The sequence below is a fragment of the Podarcis filfolensis genome (genome assembly GCF_964270895.1).
Source record: "Podarcis filfolensis genome assembly, chromosome: 5".
Lineage (NCBI taxonomy): Eukaryota > Metazoa > Chordata > Lepidosauria > Squamata > Lacertidae > Podarcis > Podarcis filfolensis.
Genome location: NC_139608.1, coordinates 28,307,593 through 28,324,185, shown reverse-complemented (window position 1 = coordinate 28,324,185; position 16,593 = coordinate 28,307,593). Strand labels below are relative to the sequence as shown.

At 42.6% G+C, this 16,593-nt stretch overlaps 1 protein-coding gene across 4 annotated transcripts in view; it reads right to left on the bottom strand.

Annotated features, from left to right (window-relative positions):
- SPHKAP (SPHK1 interactor, AKAP domain containing) overlaps positions 1 to 16,593 on the bottom strand; it is a 76,263-nt gene that overhangs the window by 26,051 nt on the left and 33,619 nt on the right. For all 4 annotated transcript variants that reach the window (XM_083613667.1, XM_083613668.1, XM_083613670.1 and 1 more), the window contains exon 3: positions 15,751 to 15,861. In XM_083613667.1, the coding sequence (XP_083469793.1) occupies positions 15,751 to 15,861 (111 nt within the window). The remainder of the gene's footprint in view (positions 1 to 15,750; positions 15,862 to 16,593) is intronic.

Here is a 16,593-nt window from a genome sequence, read left to right as displayed (position 1 = left end):
TATATAGGTCACCCATTTCAGATAAACAGCTATCTATGCCTCTTAAGTAATAGACACTAGCCAGCTGGCCTGGAGAACAGGATTAAGTTTGTTGCTGAACTCAGATTCTCTCATTCACACTCTACTGAAGGCAACATACTGTGTCTTGGTACCAAATCCATCCATCCAATTAAGCAGCATCACTGGCACATTTTGAGAAGGGCACTTCAAGGACAAAAGCAAGGCGTCACTATGCAAAGAGGTGTAAAAGTTGAAGAGAGCTTGGCAGGGCAACATGTGACTGAAAAGGATTCTTGGGGGAAATATTTACACTGAGTAAAGGATCATGAATAAATGAAGGTAAAGGTAAAGGGACCTCTGACCATTAGGTGCAGTCATGGACGACTCTGGGGTTGCGGCACTCATCTCGCTTTACTGGCCGAGGGAGCCGGCGTACAGGTTCCGGGTCATGTGGCCAGCATGACTAAGCCGCTTCTGGCGAACCAGAGCCGCGCACGGAAATGCCGTTTACCTTCCCGCCGGAGCAGTACCTATTTATCTACTTGCACTTTGATGTGCTTTCAAACTGCTAGGTGGGCAGGAGCAGGGACCAAGCTGCTCACCCCGTCACGGGGATTCGAACTGCTGACCATCTGATCAGCAAGCCCTATTTAACTCACAGCGCCAGTTTCAATGGAAGGTACTGCCAAGTAAATGTGCTCATTGTTAGGTGACCTCTGGAATATCAATCTCATAAAGATGGTGAAAGCAAGTAGGACTGAGTATTGAAAGAGCCATTTCCTGCAAGGAGAAACATCATAATTCCCTTGGACATTCGTTCTAGAATGATCCAGCAAGTCCTTTTTGCCATCCACAATGATGAGCTTTCAGAACAAAGACTGTACAGTCCTTATGAATCAGGTTGCAGTGTGTTTAATGCTCTTTCCTCAATCAACCTTCAACTCGGAAGAAAGAAATAATTTGCCAGAAACTCAGTAGCAGCACACACGTTGAGCCCCTTGCCTCAAGCAGCAGATGGGAAGAGACACTGGATTAGTGCCACTCCAGCCCATCCACTTGCTACCACAAGCATACAGCCTCTCTCACCTGCAGATGCTCATCACTTGCTGCTGTTTTGCTGGCTAGCTGATTGGCTGACTGCTGCTGCTCTCTCTCTGGAAATGCTACTGCCACTTGGAAGTTACAGGAATGTGGTGGCAGCTCACTTGTTCTTGCCTGCCTTGCCCTGATCTCAGGAGGTTCCTTTCTCAGCACGGAACATTGTGGGCAAATTGGACCTGAAGCAGATCAGTTTGTATATTGCTCATGATGGCAAATAGTACTAAACTGCCAAACTTTAATCACAAAGGTGTCGGTCACTGCAGGCAGGCACTCTCCAAAGCTCCCCTGCCCACAATGTGCTGCTCTGAGAAAGGGCCCTATGTTCTTCCAAATAAGACATCGCTGATAAGACCTCAAACACCACAAGGTGGGAGGAGCAGAGGAGAAAGTGGGAGCAGTGGGGGAAGGAGGAAGAGGAGATGATGGGAGCCACCCCACATGGAGGCAGATGTAGCTGGTCTGCCTCTCCTCAGATGACAAAGCATCTTGTGTTGGCCCTGGCAAAGAAGCTTTGGTACAAGCAAGAACAGCTAAATTGAACTAAAACATGCCTTCCTCCATTCCAAAAGAAAAGAATTAGTAACAGAGGATTAAAAAAAAAAAAGTTTCAATCTGTTCTCTTTATCTCTGCACTTTCAAAACTTGGTAGCAATACAGGAAAAAAAAGAGATGTTAAAACGAATTTTAAAATGTAAGTGGCTTCACGAAATAAAGCTGTCACGCTTAAAAATAAAAACCATAACCTTGGCAGGCAGAGATGCTGAATAACCTCAAAACTCCTGCCATGTTGGGACACCACAGTGTACAAGCGGAAAAGCAACGATGCATTCACCAACTGCATCATACAGTCAATCACCAGAAGTTACAGCATAAAGATGAGCTGCTTTGGTGTGCTATTTTTTAAAACTGCCCTTGGATATCTCTTTGTATTAATAAAAGTTATGCCACAACAGATAGGCATTGTAGCCATTTGGGCTGGATGTTCAATGGCTGGCCGAAGGCATTTTGATGTTCAAGGCAAAAAAATGACAATGTCCTTCACCTTTACTTCTTTTGGAGCTACTAAGCTAGCCTAGCGACCCCCCTCATGCCCCCCTTGCTTGACCTTTTGGATTCTGGAAGCTGACTGACACATATTTGTGGTTACCAGCTCAGCCTTTCTTTGTGGTACATGAGTTCTGGGTGCGAGAGGGTGGTGCTGTTTACACATGCCACAGCCATTTCCAGTGCTGTCTTAATCTTGTTCAAACAACGCTTTGAACAAACCCTCGTCTTCCACTCATTCAGGCTAAATGGGAAACTGAAGTTTGTTCCAAAGCTTACATATCAGCTTGAAATCTCCTGTCCTCGTGTGCAAATGCAGAAGGGAGAAAGGGAGCATACTAGCTGGAGACTTACTGTATAATTCATACATGTATCACTAAAGTATGATTTCATATTGTATAAACTCAAGCGTCTATGTTGGATTGCGCCCACCGGTTTGACCCACTTACTGACATGAACCAGACCTATAGCGAAGGCAGTTAAGCAGCACCACTTTAGACAAACCAGGAATATTGTGAGAAAAACACCTACCTCATTGTTGCTATACACTTAAAAAAATCAGTAGCCTAAGTAACAATTTCCCAAAGGTATGCATGGTTGGTTTTATGTAAGATTTGACTTAAAGGTGACTGTTATTTCAGTAACTTCCATCATATATTTTATGTTGGGCTTTGTTCTGCCAGTTCAGGCTAGCCAATTATGCTGCATTACAGTTTTTGACAAAAACCAGTATTCATTTTTTGAAAAGGGAGGAAGAAAAGGTTCTAAAAACTCTGTGCATGACTGTGTTGACAGGTTCAATTATTTAAAAACTCTAAGAATTACCTCCTACGTTTCCGAAGGAGTCTTAAAACACCAGCCAGCTGTTAACAATGTATTATGGCTTCCATAACATTACTACCCTACCGGGTGTTACAATTAAATGCTCAAAACAAGTGGTGAGTCATTTTGCGAACTACCTAAATACCTGAATAAAGAAATATACAAATAAATACGCACACAACTTCGGAGATCCACGTGTGAAACGTTTACTTGCCACTTGCAAAAAAGAAAGAAAGGTGACTGAAAAAGATGGTCTGTTAACTTTAGTGACTTAGTTTTATATGTAATAAAAAGAGGTATAAATCTCCTGTCTTGCCTGCTACCTCTGCCTCTGAAGTCTCCCTTCTGCTTCAGATGCCTGAACCATAATCTAATCATCTGAGGCAGTAATTATATATCACAAGCTTGCTTAAATCTAATCATGGGGAAGGTTTTTTTACGCTACCTTGCATTTGATTCTTTTACCCACACCGTTCCCTTCTGCCTAGTCTTGCCCTGCTACCCACCCCACACGGGTCCATCAAACCTCTGCCGTTGACAGTTAAACACCTAAAGGGAGCAAACCATTTCAGCAGTCTTCAAACCAGAGATTTCTTGACAAGTCTTCAGGGATTCACATAGGCTTCTACAGCTCCTGTTTCCTCTAATGTGTTTTATTTCCTTGCTAGGATGGCCAGGAGTCTTAATTCACAGAAGGCAGTCCTCTGTTTTGAAGGACTGCATCCAGTTTAAAGATTTTTTTAAAAAACCATTAGAAAGCAGAACAGGAGCCCTGAAGCTGCCCATCACCAGAAGACAGCTGGCAGCAAACTGAGCAAGCAAACAGGTGACTTGGTCATTCTTCCCCGCTATGGTGAGATGCATAGCATTTCTATTTAAATTAAAACAATCCTTTCTAAATCTGCACTAAAACATGTAAATCTTCATATGCAAATTTTATGCAAATAGCTGCCCTCTTGTAACTTTTTTTTTGGGGGGGGCAGATGATGTTTAATTAGCAGAATGAGGACATGGGGCCGCCGCGGTCGCTTGAATGTGGCTAAACCCCACCCTAAGCCAGCCCTATTGGCTGGCTGACTGGCGTGATGCGGCAGCCGGGAAACTGACACAGGGGGCCGAATACGCCCCCCCTGCCGACGCAGGAACGGCTCCCTCTCACAACACCTCCCCTCTGGTAGGAGGAGAGGCCTTACCAACAACTTCCAGAAATTGAGGCTTATGCAGTGCTTTTTTTCTTTAAAATGTTTAGGGGTACTCTCATTTTGACTCAAGAAAATCACCATTTTATAGTTCAAATCTGGAAAAATAAATACAGTAAATGGATAAAAGTACAAAGATTCACGCCAATAAACACCCGCCCCCCCAGAAAACTAGCACTGGGGTGTGTGTGCTTTGCAGCAAGTTTTTACATGGGAGATGTGGTCTTTTTTTAAGGCACCCCCCCTCACTTGCGGTTTCAAATGGTATGCTCCATTCTATGACCTCATGATTCTGCTATATGTGAGCCAGCCCTGCTCATGCAGCAGAATGTGCTGTTAGAATACTTAGGTGGCAGAGTGGACTGTACCACTTCAGACTGGATGTGAGTTTTCTCCTTGATGGACTAAGGTTTTCCCCTCCTTTTCCTTTTTACTTGCAGTGTTTGCTTGTTTGTTTGGAAGAGATAGGTAGCCAAAATGGCATCTCTTTCTTTCAGCCTAAAGCCATGAACCAAGTCAATGACAGCAAGTAAAAATGTGTGCATTTATGAATTACATCTTTCAGTTGCCCTGCACCCGCTGACGGAACTTATTCAATAGTATACATCCAACTTTTTCTTTTCTGTACTTCCCCCAACTCGGTATTACAACAGCAACTAATACTGGACCTTTTCCTGCCAACAGTACATATTTTGACAGCAAAATATTTCCAATTTGTTTGAAAACTGGACCTTAAAGCTTTGCTGGGGTATGCTGAATTTTAAAATTCTGAGTTATTTGTTTTGCTTTTGGGATTATAAATGAACAACATTGTGATATTAAGATACTACACATGTGAACTCTGTAATTTAACAGAAATGCATAATGTCCCGTTAATCTTTCAAGGAGTCACTGACAGGACACACTACAAGGACCTGTGGACACGTGTTACATTCTAGAAACCTCTTGTCTACTTACTGTATAATTAGTGTGTACTCAAGACTGTCAGATGTATCACAGAAGTGGTAGTTTAGTGACTAAATGTAAGAATTTTATTATACTCTGTTGGTGCCAATGGGTCTGTCTCAGTCAACTGAGAAAGGTTCGTGATTTGCTAATAGTCACTATTTTTTCATTTTAACATCACATTTAATCTCTGAAATCTCAATGAGACACGTTGAGATGTGTTCTCAGTGTTACAACCACAACCTTGTAGATCTGTCTGCCCTTTCTGGTGGTGTTAGGCTTTGCTGAGGTGATAATTATTATTTCCACACTTTTTGTCTATTTTTAAACACATGCATACTGTATCAAAGGTCTGTAAAAACAGCAGCTATAAGCATCCTCTGCGAGTCATGAATCATCAACACTTGTCAACCTGCTCACCTGCGTTAAAGTCATCAATTCAATTAATTTGACAACTTAAATATATGCTCTTGAAACCTTAAATGCCACTGTATAATTCAGGGAAAGGTTGCCAGAGCTGAACTTTAACATCCACAATTTAAAATCAGTCCATTGTTTTAGCACACGCTTGACTTCACTATCATATTATTTATAATTTATCTCACAGCAATATCCCTGAGAGTAAAATTTGAATTATAAACTAGGGTAAGGGTAAGCTAGACAATTCTCCTAGCTACTAGATCATTTAAGAAATACACACAGCACATGTGATGTCTATTGATCCATTTCTGAGGATATAATGTTATATACACATGTGTAACATTCCCATCCAGCTACAGCTCACATCAACACCTCACACAAACTCCTTTCTCCACACAGCAGTGGTTATAAATTTGCTTTGGGGGGGGGGGTTAATATGTGTCACTTTAAAAAAGAAACCCTGCACCCCTTTCTACACACCCACATGTTGGAAAGTGTGGCTTGTCTTGTGATATTTTAGTATGCTGAAAGCCTTCTTTAGGCATTACAACACACACACACACACACACACACACACACACACACACACACGTGTGCCCTTACGGTGAGGAGAGGGCATGCAAGGCTCACCTGCGATGTCCCCACACATTCCAGTTTCTTCTCCAACCTGCTTAGCATGAAGGTCTGAAGCAGGATTCTAACCACATTCACTTGAATCCAGTTAAAACCTTCCCTGTGATTCTCTCAACCAAAAGGTAGAATCCTAACTTGGGCCACCTCCAGAAGCTCTGTTTATTCAGCATCCATCCTGATGAGCTTTGCACAAAACTTATGTAGTGGTTAGATTACGCCCAATCTTTATCGAGCATTCGTTCTGATTTGCAACAAAGAGTATTGATCCTGATTTGCTTGTGGGGTGTTTATGTGTCGTCTTGCTAATCATTCATTCACCTCATACTTTTCAGCGCATTCCCCTGTCACTTTCCTAACCACAAGAAGTCTGTGTTCCTTTTTTAATGTGGATTTCCCCACCCCTGCACTACACTGAAAGGGCAGTTAACTCACTTTAATGACGCATGCCTGCATTTCTAGTGTGCACCTGTATTCCTCCCCTCCACACACACAAACAGCAGCAGTGTGCAGGCACTATAATTCAGCTAAACACTGTCAGAATCATCTAGCAGACTTTGTGTTCAGGAGACAAGGGCGCGAGGCCACAGAGATGTTGATGGCAGGCCAGCACCCACTTTCCTAGACCCTCTGCTACAGGGTTTCCCAAACTTGGGTGTCTAGCTGTTTTGGGACTACAATTCCCATCATCCCTGACCACTGGTCCTGCTAGCTAGAGATGATGGGAGTCGTAGTCCAAAAACAGCTGGAGACCCAAGTTTGGGAAACCCTGCTCTACACCGTTCTTCTTAACACAGTACGTAGAACTATGGAACTTGTTCCTGCAGGAGGTGGTGATGGGTACCAACTTGGGGGGCTTAAAAAGACAACAGGACAAATTCATGGAGGATAAGACTATCAGTGGATACCAGCCCAGGAACTAATGCTTCTGAATACCAGTTGCTGGAAACTAGGGGTGGAGTGGGGGACAGTGCTCTTGTGTTCAAGTCCTGCTTGCCGGTTTCCTACAGGTATCTGGTTGGTCACCATGAGAACAGTATGCAGGACTAGATGGGCCACTGGCCTGATCCAGAAGGCTGTTCTTATGTTCAGTGCAGGACCCAAGGCAGCTCACAGCATTAACAGTTGCTAGTTATATGTGGCAGATAAACCATATCAACATCTCTCATATTCCAGAGGATTGTCATCGGGAGACAGTGCCTAAACCTTGAGGCGAACTGCAGAGAGCAGCTGAATCACCAGAGGCACAGTACGTCAGGCAAAGTCTGCACCTGTCACACTCAGCTCGACTGAGGAGGTTTTAAAATAGTACCTAATTTTGATGAAAAGTCAGTCGTTATATTTTAAAAAAGGAGGGGGGGGGGTTTGACCGCTTAAAAGTGAAATAGCTCATAGCATCGTGAGATTTTGGAGGCAACAACCTATTTAATTAAATGCATGAAGAGAGCCAAGAAAATGGTGTGAACACAGTACGTACATATATCTATAGGGGTTTGAGAACAATGGAGAAGAAACAACACTGATAAGGTGAGAACTAAAGAGGACGGGAATTCTAAACTTTTTTGTAACTCCAACAACGAATTACACATCATGATCTCAGCTCAATAGCCCATGATTTACTAGGCTGAAAATCAGCCTGGCAAACCAGCTTTGGGACTTCTACCATGGTCTGGTTATACTTTAAACTACAGTTCCTGTTGTATCTGAACAGGGAAACTGTGAATTAATCTCAGTTTAATAACCACAATATGGCTTGAACATTCCTATACCACGAACCCCTCTTATGGTTAAACTTAAAAATATATGTACATCAAATGTCTACAGAAGTATACAAGTATGCAGAAGTGTCATATATGAAGTGTGTGACCACCTTTTCTTCCTTTAGTAGCTTCAAGTTACTGCTTCCCTTCCCTAACCCTAACATCTGGGACACACCAGATGTTTTAAGATACAATTCCCATCACTCGTGACCATTTGGGTGAGCTGAATTTTTCAACTTCCAAATTCCAAAAATGCTAAAAAGTTTTAACATGACTCGGGGATTCAAAAGGTCAGCATGTCTGACTGACAGCCTGAAGGTTGCAGGTTCGAGCCCACCCAGGGGTAGCTGTGAGCAGAGTTTGCTGCACTGCATGGGGTTGGACTCTTGGGATCTCTTCCAAGTCTACAATTCTATGGTTCTATGATCATATGAATATGCCATGAGGCACAATCTTATGCAAAACTGCCCCCATGCACTGACAGGACTTTGCCATTTTCTCACCACTGCTCACTTATACAGAACCCACATTATCACTGAAACTGTGTCTTTAGTCCCATGGCTATATGATATTGTTCACGGGTGACTCAACCCTGAGTTGTAGATAATTGATAGGTAAAAAAAGATGCCTGTGCCCCATGAGCTTTGCGTATTCCAGGATAGGAATATAGCTCTTAAGAGAGACTACATAATGCCAAGTAATGCAAGGATGACTTATTTAAGCAAAACATGTCAACAAAGAAATGTACAGAAGCACAATATTTACAGAAAATGAAACCCATCTCACTGGAACATATTCAGACTAATTATTTGGAAGAAATTGATGGAGTGCATCTCATGGTAATTTTCATAGATGCCAAAACCTCGTTGGCAGGGGGAAAACCATACACATAACAGCTACAGAGAGTGGAAATGAAAACATTTGGATTAAATGGCCTTTCATTCATCTCATAAAATCATGCTCACGGTGATGGAACTGAAAATATAATGAGGAAACGAGAGACGTTTTGAAGTTTCTCTTGGAAGCACTTCCAGAACCTTGACTTCAGTTATAGGGTTTCAAGACAATACTGTATATTGTGACAGGAAAAGAGCCACTCAAGTGGGATATTTATTATCTTTTGGCACCTTGTTTTGATGTGACCCGTTTTAATTTATTGCAAGTTTCTCCGGTTGTGCAGTCATGTACTTTTACAAGCACAACAGATACGCACGAAGGGGGCTGTGATGCCCCCATGGAATCTTGCACCATGGAACAGCATCTCTGGATCACTTCCCAATATGGAAGTAGAGAGAACACTTGCGTATATAGAGCTTGGAGGTCTAGAGTACTGAGGTCCTCTGAGTGTCCTGCCATAAAAGGAGGCATCTGGAATTCAACAGTAGCATGTTGATGTTGTTACCCTGTGGCATTAGAAGCACAATTGCAAAAACTTCATAAGAAGCACTAAGGCAGCGTGTCTCAGAAAAACAGATAGCGGTTGGAGTTACACCACCTTTTTTGCCGACATATCTTAGATCGGGTTGGCAGGTCCACATGACTGAGATGAACAGATAGGATCCAGGCTAAGTCTCCTGTCTCTTGTTCTGCCCCCACCACTGGAATGCCCCGTTTTCAGGCTTAAGATCCACCAGGCTCAGCTGAAGCAGCTAAGCCAAGATGGGGGAGATATGCTAGCATATTTCCAGCTCAGCTGAGGGTGTGGGGCAACAAAGCGCAGCCAGAGACCCACTGGATCCTAACCCCACTCATCCCAGTGAATCTCATAATAGGATTGCTCCCTTATTATTCAGTCTGGAGTCTGCAGCTTGGAACTGAGGCTATAAGCCGGTCACATGGCTACAACATCTAGCCTAAGTTTCATACTTCTTTGCTAGTTATTTAATTAGATATATATTCCACTCAATAGGCAGAATCCCCAAGACGTTTAAACACTAAATCATCATCATCATCATCATCACCACAAATAAACTACATGTATCATAGCAACATGCATCTAGGATTCATAATATGCACCTAGATTCATAAATATAGCAGAACCTTGCAACCAAGCCCAGTTAAGACTTCAGGGGGCATTTAAAATGAACCAGTTTCTGACTCATGAACATTCTGTGGCATGTGGAATGGTGCCACTCCTGAGAAGGCCCACTTTTTGAATGTCATAAGACATTTCCTTATCCTTCTACCTCCAGCTCTGCATAACATCTTGCCTAATATAGAATTCTGCAGAACTCCAAAGCACGCCACTATTTTGACGTTTTGGTTGTTCCTAATAAAGGTATTGCCCTGTTGTGGATTTTGGAGTTATTTCTTAATGAAATTCACAAGACAACAATGTAATAAAAACAAGAATAACCGAGGGATCACCCCCCCTTCCCTGAATTGTTCTATTTACTTCTTAACCTGCTCATTAAATTGCAGCAACCATAGGAATATAAACATTCCTGCTGAGAGCAAAACAGCTTGCTCCTACACTCTTACGAGTAACTTGATGGTATACTGTTTTCTCTGTTAATAAACAATTTTTAAATAAGAACAATAGAGATACTTATTAAATTGTAAAGATCATTTCCTGCAACACTGTAGATGTTATCTCTAGAACAGGCTTCTCCTCCTCTGCTAGCTAACTAGATGACTTAGCCAGTTTCAGCCGCCTCACCTTATGCTCAACAAATCTGAAAGAGAAAATATGTGTGAGAGGTGAGTGCTGCATGAAACGAACCACCTACATGCATTGTTCAGACGGGATAGCTCAGCTGATTAGAGCTTGGGTGCTGATGCTAAGGTTGCAGGTTCGATCCCCTTAAGGGACAGCTACATATTTCTGCATTGCAGGGGCTGAATCTATGATTCAAGCAAGTTGGAGAGAACATTATTCATCTCAAATAGCAGGCAACGTAGGGTTGCCATACATCTGGACTTTTCCAGACATATCCAGAATACTGCAGTTGGCAGCAGTGTCTGGGCGGAAATCGGAGAAATCTCCAGGAAAATTTGGATGTATAGCACCCCATGTTGGCAGTGCAGTTTTTGCCATTTCCCCATAAAAATAGTTCAAAAATCGGCATTTTTGGGAGATTTTGCCCAAAAAAGCTCAACAACTTTTCTGCCCGGATTTTTTTTCACTGTTTGAAATATGACAACCCTAGGTAATGCCAACTGGTTTGCAAGCTATTCTCCTCTCTTTCATTTTTGTTACCATATCCTACGAAGTACATGGAAACTGTCACGCCCTCGTTCCTGCTACCCGTCTATTGGCATTCTAAAAACACATGGTCCTTGCTGTCACACTCCTTTCCCCATTCCTCTGCTTAGGGTGATAAAACATGGCAGCTGCAGGGAATAGCTCTCCTTTTGACAGAAGAAGTCTGACAAAGCACTTAACCATTTCCTCCTCACCCAATTAATGTTTGCCCTTTGGGGAGAAAAAAATGTCATGATGCAGATTTCCATGTCCCAGTGGTATAACTTTAGCCAAAACACCTGAAGGACGCTGGATTGGGCAAAGGCTATTATTTATTATTATTATTATTATTATTATTATTATTATTATTATTATTTATTGCATGTATAGCTCACCCTTCCTCTTGAAGGAGCCCAGGGCAGCAAACACATCCACAATTCAAAAAAAGGAAAGTGCTCTAAATAGTTAAAAGCTTTCTGAATGTTTACTCTCTTTGGCCTAGGAAGGTTTTGAAGTTGCTGCCTTAATGCAACACACACCAGATTTGGTCAGATTTCCCACTCTACTCCCTGCCTAAATATTTCAAGAAGCACCACTATGTGTCTTGCCACATTTTGGAAAGTGCTCAGAAAAGAATGTAATTGACGCTTAGTGCCAATTATATTTCAAGAGCCTGCAAGAAAAATAATATCCTAGTGGCTTTATAGGCACATTAAAAACTGTCCTTAGTTTAACTACTTGGCTGCATTGCCAAGAGTCCCTTTCTTCAGATTTCATTGCTTCAGAAACAGCTGTAAATGTTTTCTTCTCATTAAGGATTACTCCTTTTTGGTTTTGGTCTAAATTGATTGTCACTTGTAATTTAAACTTAAAGAAAATATGCCAATAAATATTTATGTCATGCAAGCCATCTGCTACCCTTTTGTACAATATGCTAATGATTAGCAAGGCACCATTTCTCTCTACCTGACGTCATCTGGGTCACAGTAAACCCTGGACTCATGATAGCAAGCAATCGTGCCAATGCATAAGCAACATCAAGCTGAAGACTCATTGGGGATTCCATTTCTAAGGGCTGTGATAGATCACAGGTGCAAAGTAAAGGCAGCATCGTCAAATACGCATCATGCTCCGCATCAACCACCTGGCCCTATGGAGCATCATTTACAGCCTTGCCAGTCCCGGGCTATATGCCCAGTTCTTCTAACAGCACTTTTGCAAGTTTCCTATTTATTTATTACTAAGTGGATTTGTCAAAAGTGGTCTCCAAATACACCCGTAACAGGCAAGAGCAAACGAGCAAGAGAACAAACCCGGTAGAATAGCAATTATTGGATGAGCTGGGCTATTTCCCCAGTGTACCCCACAATCCCGAACACAGTCAGGCAACAATAAATTTAAACAGATAAAACATAAGCTTCCAGTTCATGAGTTGCCACTCAAGAATGGCAGGGACTTGTGCTGCAACAGCCCAAGAGACATCTTTCGTCTGGTAAGCAGGGCAGATCTATGCAGTGCTGATCTATTTGCTCTCCATAAGCCTTATGAGATGACCATTTGTTTTGAAATAGAAGCCATGGCCTGAAATGAGGAAGGGGAAATGCAGCAGTAACTTTGGCTCTGTCCAGACTCAGCAGCAGTTAAGGTGCCTGAGAGGAGAACTAGGTGTCAAACTTTGCATTATGCTTAAGGCAGCTACACCTCCAACTTTATTTATAGGCACAAGGGAAAACCTGATTGTTAATAGTACTGTTCCCATCTATGATACCAGCTAAAAACTGTCCTTTCCCCAGCATTCAAAACTCCCATTGTTCTAGCTGTGTTTTGCGACAGGGAATTTCATTAATGCGGGCAGTTTCTGAGCTCTGGGTACAGTACTGCGCCTAAGATTTCAGATTAAAACTGCCACTGCTGGAAGGAAAGGAGGACCTTTTTCTGCCTCTCCACTTCCAGCCACTCTCTGTAGATTGGAGATAGGATCCTCATAAGAATATTAGGGGGGCGGCACGAGAAGTATTGCTTTTTTTGCAGTCTTCAGATGAGAACTAGACCATGTGAAAAATGAACATAAGATTTTAGCTACAGTTCATTCATTTTCGGCTTTGTATTCTTGTTGTAAAAAAAGTGCGCCTAGACATTCTGTTGTTGTGCCCATAACCTAGGTTTATGGTGCCATTTAGCTCCTAGCTTTCATATTTCAGTTTCTAACATTGCCTTTCTCCTAAACAGCTATGAGGGCTAGTAAAATAACCTCCACTGGGGCCAGTTGGAACCTTTTTACTAACTCAGATAGTCTGGGGACCGGAGTTTTATAGAGGTGGGGGGGTCACAGCTGGGGAAGGAAGAGCCAAATTTCTGCATTTCATGATCCCAATAACAACTGAGGCTGTATTTAAACAACACAGATTTAAATCTGTGCAGAAATGAAAAACTTCTCTCCCCCCCCCGCATGCTATATGTTAAGCATCATGTGCAATTTGGTCCTGAACAGCTTTTTTCTTTTCTCGCTGAGTGGCTGGGGGGGGGAGCAGGGTATGAAATCCCTATTTGGTTACTTATGTATTAGAGATTGCAATATTTACATTTTAATGCAAACTTCCACAACAAAGATCAGGGATAAATTATTTTCCTCCTCCCTCGTAACAACTCTGTTCAGCAGGCTAGCGAGTAAGTGTGAGAGATTGGGGCAGGAGAATTCACCGGCTGAGCTGTCATTTGAAGTGGAGTCTCCCCCTTCTGAACCTGATATTGTTAACCACCACACCAAGCATATATATATTGGCTTGCATGACAGAAGCAGGCACAGCAGGTAAACAACACCCTGATCATCTGACTGGAGATTATGCATGGTGCCAGGCTGAGCCCTAGCCATGGGCTCTCCTTTACAGACACCCAGGGGAGACTCTTTTGCTGACATGAAGTCACTCCAGCTTTGGGAGGAGGGCACCACTGCCACAAGACCATGGAATGAGACACACAGAACCTTTGCTAGCGGAAACAACCCAGAATTATACGGAAGCTGTTGCTTGGCCACTTAAGCAGGTAAGAACTGTCTCTAGGCGACGAGTCAGGAAAGCTTTGCACAATTTGGTTATTTTCTCCCTGTTAAAGGCAGCAAATGATTAACACAGGCATGTGTGAAGCAGATGGGCTAGTAAACAATTTTGTGATCTAATAATAATAAGGGACATGTGCGACGCTGGAACAGAGAGGACATTGTATCTTGGCTGTATTCCTTCACATTTACTAATGAGAAGGCCACGTGATGACACGCCTTTAAAAGGCCTTGTGTTCACTGATGTACCATATTTGGGAAAGGGCTGTGGCTTGTTACTGCCACGGTTTTAACCTCCAGCTAACTTATTCTTCTTCCTTGGCAGAATATAATTAAGGTAGGGATTAAACTAAAAATACTTCTCTAGTAATAACAGCTTAGGTTTGGGGAGGAAACAAAGACCCAAAGATGCAAAGCTTTTTAAAAAAATAAAATAAAAAATAAAGGGTAGCTTGACTCATACTCACTGTTGCAAGATAAAGTAACTACACACACCACTAATTCTCAGTTGGCACGCCAAGTACTAGGAACAATGCTTGAAAGCAATGTAAGAACACAAACAGACCTGTGGGATGCACAGCTTGCTTCCACTCCCCATTATAACCAAATTGTTCTTGTTGATTAAAAAGTGGGCAGCAAAATGCATGCCTTATTAACTTATTCCTACAGTAACCATAGTTGCTACTGATGGTGGTTCAGAGATAGCATGAACACAGCATTAAAGACAGGGGTGGGAAATGTGTAGCAGTCTAGATATTGTTGGACTACAACTCCCATCATCCCTGCCCATTGGCCATGCTGGCTGGGGTTTAAGGGAGTTGGACTACAGGTTCTCCATCCCTGCACACGGAAAGCATCTTTAAATAAATACCGTAATCTGGGAAGAGTAAGTTCTGTTCTACGTACAGTTCTGTTTACCAGTATTAATGTTGCAAAGGTATACCTATGGTTGCTTAACTAGCTCTCTAGCCAAATAACCATTCTTCATGTTACAATTTCTCTATACTTGGTTATAAACATGCATCCCCAGCAGGCATCCCCAGACTCGGCCCTCCAGATGTTTTGGGACTACCACTCCCATCATCCCTAGCTAACAGAACCAGTGGTCAGGGATGATGGGAACTGTAGTCCCAAAACATCAGGAGGGCCGAGTTTGGGGATGCCTGCTCTACAGAGCAACCTCCATTAGAGGAGAAATGCAATACAAAAAGCAGTCCTAAAAGTAACATTTTAAAAGTTGAATGTGGCCAAGATACTATACAAGCTTCATCTTAACAAAAGCCACATTACTGACACCTTTTCCCTTCTACTCTGGGTAGTCTTCTCTCTTGAGATCAATCTCACCTGCCACTCCCTCTCCTGCTCTGTAATCCTCTAATTTCATGTAAGCCAGCACTGATAGCAGAAATCAGAAACATGCAGTAGAGTTGCGTACTTTCATTTTTGATTGCCTAAATAGTTGACTGTGTTTTTGCTAATAGGCAGTGGTTTTCAAACAACAAGCCAATACATTTTCAGATTTATGATTTATTCACTGTTCTGACTGCACATTCCTTCTCCTGCTAGGGTTCAGATCACTCAAGGACTTACAGAGGCATAGTTCTTCTCCAACTTGTCCTCCGCGATGCCAATCCGGCATGGTGTCCTCTGATTCTGGAACCAGTAGTCTGTTGATTCTAGCAGGCTGTTACTGCAGAGAACCTGTGGAAACACAAGATTTCATAGTCCTCCTTCCATCAAAGTCATGAAGCCTGGATGCCTGCATCAATGGAAGTTTTCAAATCAATTTTGCTTTTGAGTCATCAAGCAATTTAAAGAGGTAAGTCCCCCCAAAAGGGATGGGGTGAGGCAGGGCAAGGAGAGAAAATCCAATCCTCTTGCAGCTCGGTGACATGACGTGGCAACCCAGCAGAACCTACACCAGCAAAACTGGTGGTGCAAGTCAAACTTTATTTTAAAGGCTTGTTTTCCAAAATTTCACTGTGGAAACTCAAACCATCATGTAGGTTCTTAACTATGACTAGCACAATTCACGTATCTGAACACTGCCATTGGGCTCATCTGGATGCAACAATATTGGCTTAATAAAACGTGGTTTATTCAACCAGTGTGGTATAGTGGTTAAGAGCAGTAGACTTGTAATCTGGTGAACTGGGTTCGCGTCTCCGCTCCTCCACATGCAGCTGCTGGGTGGGCTAGTCACACTTCTTTGAAGTCTCCAAGCCCCACTCACCTCACAGAGTGTTTGTTGTGGGGGAGGAAGGGAAAGGAGAATGTTAACCGCTTTGAGACTCCTTCGGGTAGTGATAAAGCGGGATATCAAATCCAAACTCCAATCCAAACTCCAAACTCAGAACAATCATTGTGCCTGCATGCTCCTTCCTTGCTTCTCCCCTTTAATTCCTATACATTGACTTTGACGCCTGAATTGTG